Genomic DNA, 11,471 nt, shown 5'->3' on the forward strand with positions numbered 1-11,471 from the left:
GCCAAAAAGACTCTTAGACAAGCTCTTTACTGGCCAACTCTAAAAAAGGACGCTCAGAGTATGGCCCGCAAACGCATCAAGTACCAAAAATTCTCCAACATTTTGAAGCTTCCTCCATTCAACCTTATAACAGTGACATTCCTGATACCATTCGCTGAATGAGAGATAGATCTCATCGGAGCATTACTAATAGGAAAAAGAGGCTGCATGTACGCCATAATAGCTATAGATTATTTCTCAAAATGAGTCGAAATCGAACATCTAAATAAAATAACTTCTCGGAATATTGAGAAATTTGTATGGAAAAATATCATAACAAGGTTCGAAATACCAACCAAAAGAATATCCGACCACGGAACTCAATTTGATTTTGATTCGTTTTGAATGCTCTGTGACAAATACGAATTAACAAAGTTTTTTCGACTCCAGTCTGACCATAATCCAACGGGTCAGTGGAAGCAGTAAACAAGCAAGGTCTCAAGACAAAGCTAGAGGAACGCAAGGGCTAGTGGGTAGAAATGCTTCCAGAAGTCCTCTGATCTTACCAAACTACCAGTCACTTGGCAACTGGTTAAACGTTTTTCTCTCTCATGAACAGTTTCGACGCTGTTATCCCAACGGATGTATGATTCCGACTAGACGATGGGAGAATTATTCAACAGAGATAAACACCCAAAATCAAAGATTTGTCCTCGATCTCCTAGAAGAAAAACGAGAAAAAAACGCGATTAATAGGATACGTGAGACATAAAGGGCAAATCGGTGAAAGGTCAGCTTCCATAGATTTGACGAAAAACACATCCTCATCACAAAGTCAAACTCGACTCCTTTACCGTCAAGTTTTTAGGGAAGCGAATATTAGACTTGACATTTTATATTTCGAAATCTATATTTATCAAAGAAATCAAATAGTTGTTTGGTCCATACTTCTTCTGTGCACTTCGATATCGGAAGATAAAAATGGTTCAAAGTCAAAATCCATATTCAGAAAAAGTACAATTGCGGTTTGTTTGTAAACGAAATAAGCTATACTAGGGAATGTATCATATATAAACTACTATGCCAACTATAAAGTTACGTGCAAATACAGAAAATTCAACGAAATATTGTCAAGGAATGCCAGCGACTGGGAATGAAACATTATAAAATAAATAATAATAAAAAAGTCATATCCAATTATATATTAAAATAAATAAATGAAAATCGAAAACAAACAAAAAATCTTAACCTTTTTCATCTACAAAATGATAATAATAAATATAAAATAAAATAAAAAACACCCATCTACCTTTTGATTTTTGCAATTTGTTAAGAGGTAGGATTATAAATTGGATCCATTATGTATATAGTCATATTTACATTTTGAGATTGCTGTTTAATCAACGTTTGATAAATACTTGATAAATAGTCACATCCGTATTTACACACTTAAATTAACGTAAATATTCCACAATTTATTTCAATGAAAAGGTAAATCAGGAATGTCACCTCATGTTTGAGGTTATTTACCAAATATTTATCAAACGTTTGCTATGTATCAATTTTATATGTCTAAATTGACTAGTTACCTATTTTTTTTTATAAATTATATGAATTTTATTTTAATATCTCATTATTTTGTTTTTATTTATTTTTTAAGCTTTAATTTTTAATTCACGCTTGAGGCCTTTGAAAATAAAAAACGGGAATATATATACTAAGAAATTAGAAATATGGTAAAATTGGAGAAAGAGATATATCTATGACCAGAGAAGGAAATTTGAAATAAAAATGGTATATGTGTTTTTTTTTTAACTCAGAAAACTAGCAAACTGTTGCTCAGAGAAGCGTCTATCTTCTACATTTTCATGCAAAAAATTGTTATGTTCTCAAATTTCATGGGTCCTTAAGTTTGATTATTTGACCAAACTCAATTTGTTAGAACAGTTTAGAACAAGAGGAATAGCTTAATCAATTTCTCTTTCCTTCGTTGTTTAAGTCTTATAATACTGGACGGCATTCATTTTCATGCATATTAAGAAAGAAGAGTTAAATAAGATTGAGAGAAAATTGCAACAAAAATCAGCCTCCATAAATATTAGTGATTGTAGACCCTATTCAATGAATTTTATTACACCAAGTGAATTTACACTATAGAGCAGGCTATGCTGTATAATTATAATCCTTTGTCAATGTTTTCTTAACTTTAAGAATTTGATTGCATGTGTATTTTGTCTTCTGTAATGTCAATGGAACTTTATTTATGCATTGTTTTATTATTAAATTCTTTTAACCTTCTTAAACGTCATCGTCTTACAACTACGCATTGTTCTGATGATCAATTTGAGATACGTGGTTATTTAACCAAAAAAAAATTTAAAAAAAAAATCATTACGTTTTTACTAAATTTTTGTTTCATTCATACATTGAATCCTGATTAAATGGAATATTTAAACTCAGACTATAAATAAATTATGTAAACTTCAAATAATGAAAATAAATTGATATCTCAAAGGATTGAACTCATATCTTCATGCAAGAATAGACCTCACAAATAGAAGGTAGCTAGTGCCACCCAAACTAGATGTTTAAGGGTAAACAAAAATCTTTACTTCTTTTGTAAATGAGTGAAAACAAAAAAAATTATCTCACATATGCTACGCCAGTGGGTGGATTATTTAGATTGTAAACAAATCTATTTTATGGAGATGGAGATTATCTTCCTCAATACAAACAATTATGTTCTATTTCTGCATTTTCTCTGCCTTAACTAATGGTATGCTTTTGCTCTATTTTTTTTATTTTTTTATTTTTTTTTATGTCAAGTGTGTTTTAGCTAAATAGCCTATTGAAATGAATAGATAGGTAAAATAGATAAGATTTGTCTAAAATAATTGAAATACCCAAGATGTGTAAGTACTAAATTTTCATAATTTTTTTGACCCTCCGATTACATTTTTTTCAAAGCGATTATATTACCTAAATAAATCGGCAAAAAAAAAAATAATAACGGTGTAAAAAAAAATTGACGATGTAATTTTGCTATTTTGATAGTAATTTAATACTTTGGATATTTTACTGAACAATTAGTTTCAAATTACTATTTTGTATGATGTTTACCTTATTTCAATCATCTTTCCCTTGAATGCTATGCTATTCGGCAATCCCGGAATAGATCCCATTAAAGTCCACAAGCTAAATTAAGTTTCAAAAGTAGCTAATTAAATTCATTGGAAAACTTTTATTTCTTCAAGATCTTCAAGAAAAGAATAATGGTGGATACATAGTAGAAGTTGTTTTCATCATATAGAAACAATATCAATTATTAGGACGAGTACAATCGCGGCGGATCTCGCCCTTGGAGCCAGTGAGGACCCCGACTCTGCCGAGCTTGGTCATGGCGTTAGAGAAGGCTCGGGAAAAGACCGCGGCATTAGCGGCGAAACGGACGACGGTGGGCTTGGAGCGCGAGTCGGTGAATAGGTCTTGGTCGGACGTGAAGAGGCCTTTGCCTTGGACAAGGTTCTTGAAGTAGGCATTGTCGAAGGTCCGGGCTGTCGTGGGGTCCATGTTGATGGCGATCCGTGGGTCCACTTTAAGCGGACACATCTGCCGTAGTTGGAGAGCGTATTGTCTGTTCAGCGTCGGGTCTATCGGGTGTGTTCGATTGAAACTGTATATCCTCTTTGAGAACTTTCCGCAGTGTGAGAACCCCAATGTATGCGCACCTATACATAAATACATATATGAAAAAGTTAGGGTTTTGATCATGAATGCATGAATCTATACTAGTACAAAAAAATGGCTTGGATAACGGTTTAAATATGTCATACAGGGCTTGAACGACGGTCTTTTTCCATCGTCTAACATATGGATCACGTTATGACACTACCATTTTATAGGGATCCTTTCATAGGGTTTGCTATTAAATTATTTATGGCGATGGTGAATTGGACACAAATTCTACTAATTTTGATGTTTTTTTTTTATATAGCAAATTCAACTAAAAATGTTTATTTATTTTTACGAGAAAACGGTAGTAAAAATACTTAATGTTTATGGTTTGTAACAATTATATATAATACTATTAAATTTGCACTATATCTTTTAAACTTATCACAAAATCGTGTTTCTAAAGAAAAGCTTGTAACCAAATGTGAAAGAACATAGTTAGGAAACTAAATGCAAGGTGTCACTAATTATATGCGTTCAAAACAAGTAATATGAATGACGCCACGTAAAGAATAATATATATATATATATATATATATATATATATATATATATGTGTGTGTGTGTGTGTGTGTGTGTGTGTATTGCTACTATTCAAACATCATATTAATCTAACGTACACGTTATGGCTTGTGCACATTCACGTGGACGCGGTAAGATAATATACTATACACTAGGAAATAAGAAAATAACAAGTGACGATGTATTATGTATATACACAACAGTTGGTGACACAAAAATTATGTTTGAAAATTGTTGTTGCGGGTAGAATTGAAAGTTCTAATATTCATTTTTTGGTTTGTAATAATCTGAGGAAACAAAAAACATAAATTATACATTATCTAATAATATATAGTTAATAAGATCATATATTAAGTACCTGATAACGCGATCATATCTGTTTGGCTAAGGCCATTAGCCGAGAAAATTTTGTTTAGATGATCTAGCTTGAAGCCGGCACTTGGAAGACGCCTTTGGACGCTAGCGACAGTAGACACTCGCCCATCCCGTCTCCCCAATTCAACCGCGTAAGATCTTCCTCCGGTCTATATATATATATATATATTTTTAAATACGAGTAGAGTGACAAATAGGTAAAATTTTGATTAAAAAAAATAAAATAAAAGTTAATTTAATAAGTAGTATTTGTGTAGCATGATTATTTATTTAAGACGTACAAGAACAACGACGTCTCTGGTGGCTAGGGCAAGAATATCGGCGCATGAAACCTTGTTTTTGCAATTAGGGTCTTCGTCAACGGCTTGTTTGGCTTTGATCACGGTGTCAAATCCATCTCCGGCGAGGGAAATGTTGTCCGGGTGATCTTTCTCCGCTTTGTTCGAGGGCGATTGAATCATAACCGAAGCGTCACAACCCTAAAAAAAAATTCAAAATTAATTAAAAGAATACAATTATTATCGACAAAATGAATTGTTCATATACTTACGCGAACCATGCAGTCGTGGAAGAAGAGCCTCAGAGTGGCGGGAGCGGTCACAAACGTCTGTTTGAATTTACTCTCGACAGCGTCGCGGACAAGGGATTCGACATTTGGACACGTGTTTTTGTAGAAATCGGTGCGAAGTTGAGTTTGAGCCAAACTTGTAGTAAAAAGGAAGTGAGGAACAAAAAGTATGGTTGAGATTAGGATAAAGCCTCTAGTTTCCATTTTGCTATTAATTGTTCTTTGATAATTTGTGTAATCAAATTGATGATTGGTGTGGCGTATTTAGTTTTCACGGATGCCTATTTATACAGAAATGAATATGACTGAAGAGAACTTCAAGAATATAAAAAATTAGCAGCTTCTTGACACCGTGTGTCAGAAGGTTCAATAATAAATTTAGTAGTAATTTGAGTTGGATATAGAACAAGTCGTTGAGTTTGCATGTTCTAACCGTTGAATCCGGTGAAATATATTAATACGAGATATTGAAACAAAAATTCCTTTTGAATATTGAGTGTCTCAATTTGAGACGAAAATCTATGCTACTTTATTGTAAGGTTTGGATTGATAATAATTGGACCCATCGAAATTCGAAAGAAAATGAAAAACAAATGCTTAGGATGTGTGACAATTGATATAAAATTCTAAATAAATTATGTTTATTGATTATATGATTAAAATGTCAATGGATATAAAACTGTAGGTCAATAATAGCATCAAAGAATATTATAACGCGGGAGATTACCAAAGGCCAGTTGTATATTTTCTATCAATAATTTTTGTTTTACTTTTAGAACTCATATAGCTTAGTTGACACTAAAAATTTATAATCTGAGCTTAACTATTGCATGTTATCAAATATACTACTAAAAATAGTATAAAAAAAATAAAATATTCATCTGCGGCCACGGATTAACTTACGAAGACCTTTTTCATAAACCTCAATTAATTGTCGATCCTTATTTTTTGGAGATTATCATTGTTGATGTTGGACTTTGTCCTCCATTAATACTTATCGATTGCGTCCAAATTAGTCTAATTTGGTTCAGGTCAAGAGAGCAATCTCGTAGCCCTAGTTAGGCCATAAAACGGACCGAGCTAGATCTGAGCTCGGGTCCAGTTCGATATAACAAATCACTATCAACCTGTATCCTGTGAGCTCACCTTTGTGAGGGTCAGCGAGCTCTCTCAACCGTCTCCCCGAAGACCCGAAGATCGCAGCACGAATTATTCGACCGCCACTTTAAGATCGGGTCAAAGGTGAAACATGGCCCCTAGATGAACAATGACATCCGATTCCGACGCATGACGTGGTCCTGAAGAAATGGAGCTCGTCCCGCCTAGCCTAGAGCTATAAATATGAGATCGAGGAGAGTATTTCTGCACATTACATTCAGCCTATCAAGTCTTACGATTATGGTGTTCTTGGGCTCGCTATTTACAGCTTCCATTTGTCATTTTCAATTGTTCATCAATATTTAATTCAATAAAGGGTGATTTAGTTAAATAACCAATTTAAAGCAGTTGATGTGCAAAATAGCTGTGAAATAATCAAAATTAGTAAAATAGACAAAATGTGCAATAAGCAGGTTTTAACAACTTTTTTTATCCTAGAATTAATTATTTTTAATGTGATAAATTGCTTATAAATAATCGTCAAAAATTTAATCTTGGTGTCAAAAAATTTAATCTTGCTTAAAACAACATAATTTTAGCTACTTTGCTGAAAATTTGAAACTTTGACTATTTTGCAAATCAATTGGTTTCAAATGACTATTTTGTGTAATTTTCGTTCAATAAAAGGCACAAAGTCATATACTTCGACAATTTACTTTATATTATTTCATTTTACTTTCTTTGTTCTCAATTTTGGATCGGATTTAATCTCGTTACGGAATTTTGAGGCCAATCTTTAAAAAACCAAATCGACCATTTTCATCACGAATTAGTCGAGACTGCGTTGATGTGATATTTTCACGTCAACAATCATCAACGAAGTTAATAATTTTTTTTTCTCTTTTTGGTAATATGGGTAATTCATTTTTAATTTAAGATCACTCAATTTGATACAACGGGACCAAAATTTTTCCCAAGGTGCCGTATATCTTCTCAAATTTGCTGAAAACCTTAATCTAGTATACCAACAAATTTTGATACCTCCTTTGCATTTCTTATATAATTATTATTTTCTTTTTTATTTTGTAATTGTGTATGTTTTGTTGTGTTTTTTAGTATCTTTATATGCCAGATATTAATTGTTAATCGCGCCTAATAAATATTGTATGTTAATTATTAACTATAATGCTTGATTATTACTATTAGATGAATATTGTTGTTAGTCTAGTTTTGATCATGAGATGTGTTATCGGCCCAGCCCCAATCGCGACCAATCATAGGGGAAAAAGCAGTCAGACTTGCCCTGGCCATTGATCGGCCCGTGGGCCTGTTCGGACAAGGGCCGGCCCGACAGCCTCGGCCCAAAAACCGAGCTCAGCCCCGCAAGGCCGACCTCGGCCTCAGCTCGCCAGCTCGCCCTTGGTCGAGCTCGCCACTTCGCCTGGTCGAGCTCCTAGTCGAGCTCGCCACTTCGCGTGGTCGAGCTCCTAGTCGAGCTCGCTACCTCGCCTAGTCGAGCTCGCCAGTTCGCCTAGGCCGAGCTCGCCAGTTCGCCTAGGCCGAGCTCGCCAATTCGCCTAAGCCGAGCTCGCCTTGCCAGTTCGCCAGGTCGAGCTCGCCAGTTCGCCTAGGCCGAGCTCGCCAGTTCGCCTAGGCCGAGCTCGCCAGTTCGCCTAAGCCGAGCTCGCCTTGCCAGTTCGCCTAGGCCGAGCTCGCCAGTTCGCCTAGGCCGAGCTCGCCAGTTCGCCTAGGCCGAGCTCGCCAATTCGCCTAAGCCGAGCTCGCCTTGCCAGTTCGCCAGGTCGAGCTCGCCAGTTCGCCTAGGCCGAGCTCGCCAGTTCGCCTAGGCCGAGTTCGCCAGTTCGCCTGAGCCGAGCTCGCCTTGCCAGTTCGCCTAGGCCGAGCTCGCCAGTTCGCCTAGGCCGAGCTCGCCAATTCGCCTAAGCCGAGCTCGCCTTGCTAGTTCGCCAGGTCGAGCTCGCCAGTTCGCCTAGGCCGAGCTCGCCACTTCGCCTAGGCCGAGCTCGCCAATTCTCCTAAGCCGAGCTCGCCTTGCCAGTTCGCCAGGTCGAGTTCGCCAGTTCGCCAGGTCGAGCTCGCTAGTTCGCCTAGGCCGAGCTCGTCAGCTCGCCCGTGGTCGAGCTCGACCTCGTTGTCAGAGGCCCATCCTCGGCGAAGGAACACGCCAATGACGCCAGCCTACATTATCCTCTGCCAAAGGACATACCGCTGACGCTAGCCTACATTATCCTCTGCCAAAAGGCATATCGCTGGCACCGATCTGCATTATCCTCTGCCAAGGACATGCCACTGACGTCAACCCGCGTTATCCTCTCCCTAGGACATGCCACTGACGTCAACCTGCATTATCCTTTGCCAAGGGCTATACTCGGCCATTTGTTTCACTCGGCCAAGGGGCCCACCAATGACCCCTTTGGTCGCCTATAAATACGAGAGGCCCACTCTCGTCAAGAGGTGATCAAAAAATCCAAATTTGAGTACTGAAACGCGGTCGAACTCGAATCTCGCTCGTTTCTCTCAAGTCTCGATCTCTAAACACTAAACCCTCTACAAACCACCTCAATCCTACTAATGTTGAGCGTCGGAGAGGTAAACAGAGGCAACCCCTCTGTTTCCCCTTTGTAGTTCACACCTTCTTTGTTCACTTTTCAGGTGCTCGGACGAGACAGAGATCATCTACAGCTAAAGGACGGCTTGGGATACCAAGCCCGACACGCTCGAGTCGAGACGAGACCACTTGGTCCGGCCTTGGGTCTAACCGTCTGCGACTCCTAAATCGTTGTCCGAAAAACTGCGACAACATTTTGGCGCTAGAAGGAGGGGGTCTCTCGACCATGACGACGCATTCCCTCTACCAGTTTTCTCCCTTTGTTCTCACGACTCTCGAGAGATGAGTCACATTCCCACTACCTCCGCGGGTACCCGAGCGACGAGCTCGAGGTACGGTCTTCGACGCCTCGCACATCGTCTTGAAGGGCAACCTCGCGATAGCGAGAGCCAGCCCCAAGACCCGATGATTGACCCCGAGGCCGTGCTCCGAGAGGACACGGCCCGGCGGCTTGCGGAGCTCCTTGACCGCCCCGGCGTCGACGGTTCGCTCATAGCCGACCTCCTCGGCTATGACGTCGAAGATAGGTCCGCCAGAGACTACTCCGACTCCGAATATGTGGGGGAGTCGAGGACCAACGAGGCAACGCCTAGCCTCGCCCCCTCGCGGCCCGAGAAGCCCAACGACGCTTTGGCCGGGCCGTCGCACCTAGCGCGGCAGCAGGCACGGTCACATTCCCGGGGACTCGCCCCCTCGGTTTCAAGAGGTGGCCGGACACGGCCCCTCGCCGAGGAGAGAGCGGCTCTGGTAGATGATGGGGCCGACGGCCGAAGCGCCCGCCGGACGGCCCGACCAAGGGCGACCTCACCTCGCCCCGCACCGAGTGTGGACCTTAGAGAGCGCTTGACGGCGCAGAGAAACTCCCGAGGGGAGGATCTCCGCCAAAGGCTAAACTCTCGGAGGGACGCGCTCCCCGCCGCAACTCTCGGCCGGCCGCAGGCCGATGTCGTGGACCAAGCGTCCAACGAACGCCAACCGGTGACTCCCGTGGCCCCGACGGTCGGCCCCGCTAACGGGCTCGACATGGTCACGATGATTCAAAGCCTCCAGAATCAAATCATCGAAATGAGGGAGTCGGGGAGGCAAAGGCCGTACGGAGGGATCGAGGAATCATACTCTCCCTTCGCCGCGCAAATCCTCGCGCAACCATGCGTGGGGAACTTCAAGTTACCGTCCATTCCCCCCTACGATGGACGTACGGACCCCCACTTCCACGTCCAGCACTATGAGACGTGGATGACTATGCAGGGGCAGGCGGACGCCACCCTCTGCCAAGCCTTCAGCCTGACCCTCACAGGCTCGGGGTTTGAATGGTTCCGAAGCTTGAGGCCGGGAAGCATCCCGTCTTTCCGGGCCTTGCGAGAGGCTTTCCTCGCCCGATTCGCCACCCTCGTGGCGCAAAAGAAGCCAAAGACCCACCTCCTCTCTATCCGACAAGGAAGAGACGAGACGTTGAGACAATACCTCGCTCGCTTCACCGAGGAGTCTCACAAGGTCGAAGGGTTCGACGACAGGGACGCCATCACGGCGATCACCGAGGGAGTGCGCACGAGCGACTTCCTCAAGTCTATTGTTGGCCAAGTCCCGCGTGACATGGCGGAGCTGATGACAAGAGCCTGCACATACATGGGAGTCGAGGACTATCTCGATGGCCGAGATGGTCGAAAGTCAGGAGAACAGGGGAGTCGCCGCCGCGACGATCGAGATGAAGATCGTCCCGACCCCCGAAAGAGGAGGAATAAGGGAAGCCAGGCCCCCAACGGCCGTTCCCTCCCCGGGCCGAGGCCGTCACATGTCGACAGCTTCCGAAAGTTCTCGCCATTCACTCCTCTGAACACTCCGCTGGAGCAAATCCTGGCTCTGCACCGTGACAAGTTGGGGAGCCCAACCCCGCTCACGAAGGATCCCGCCAAGAGGGATCAAAGCAAGTACTATGGCTACCATCAAGATCACGGGCACCTGACATCCGAATGCTATCAACTAAAGCGTCAGATTGAGGCCCTGATTCAAGATGGGAAGCTAAAAGAGTACGTCCTGAGAACTATCGGGACGGCCGCGGCGCACGGAGGTCGCCAGCGGCAAGGGAAGAAAGGTCCGGCGACGGTGACTGTCACGGACCGCGCGACAAACGAAGAGCCGGAGAGCTCGCAACTTCACGTCGTGGGTGCAATCTTGGGCGGCCCAGAGTTCGGAGACTCGGCTACGCAAAGGAAGAAGTACGTGCGCGAAGTTTCCCAAGGGAAAATAGCGCACTACATCAACCATACGTACGAGGTCCCTCCTCCGGCCCCCTTCGAGTCCATGTTCTTCACCGGACAAGAAGCAACACGAGTTCTCCATCCGCACAACGACGCGATAGTCGTCTCTGCCCCGGTCGCCAACAACCTCGTCCGGAGAATCCTGATCGACAATGGGAGCTCCGCCGACATAATCTTCAAATCAGCATTGGACAGGATGAAGCTATCCGGGGTAAGACCGACCCCGATCTCAACCCCGCTCTTCGGCTTCTCTGGGGAGAGGGTCATGACGGAGGGAACTATCGACCTCCCGGTTACCTTCGGTACGCCG

General features: G+C 42.2%; 1 protein-coding gene across 1 annotated transcript; it reads right to left on the reverse strand.

Annotated features, from left to right (window-relative positions):
* Positions 1-3,197: 3,197 nt before the first annotated feature.
* Positions 3,198-5,414, reverse strand: LOC149394740 (peroxidase 16-like). The gene is made up of 4 exons (XM_089615054.1): positions 5,159-5,414; positions 4,890-5,087; positions 4,592-4,757; positions 3,198-3,707 (listed from the first exon to the last, which is right to left on the reverse strand). Exons 1-4 carry the CDS (start codon positions 5,378-5,380, stop codon positions 3,298-3,300), a joined length of 996 nt encoding a protein of 331 aa, XP_089471180.1. The 5' UTR covers positions 5,381-5,414; the 3' UTR covers positions 3,198-3,297.
* Between the last annotated feature and the right edge of the window lie 6,057 nt (positions 5,415-11,471).

The sequence above is a fragment of the Urtica dioica genome, chromosome 5 (genome assembly GCF_054948205.1).
Source record: "Urtica dioica subsp. dioica isolate 48M chromosome 5, U.dioica_male_clone48M_v1_H2, whole genome shotgun sequence".
Lineage (NCBI taxonomy): Eukaryota > Viridiplantae > Streptophyta > Magnoliopsida > Rosales > Urticaceae > Urtica > Urtica dioica.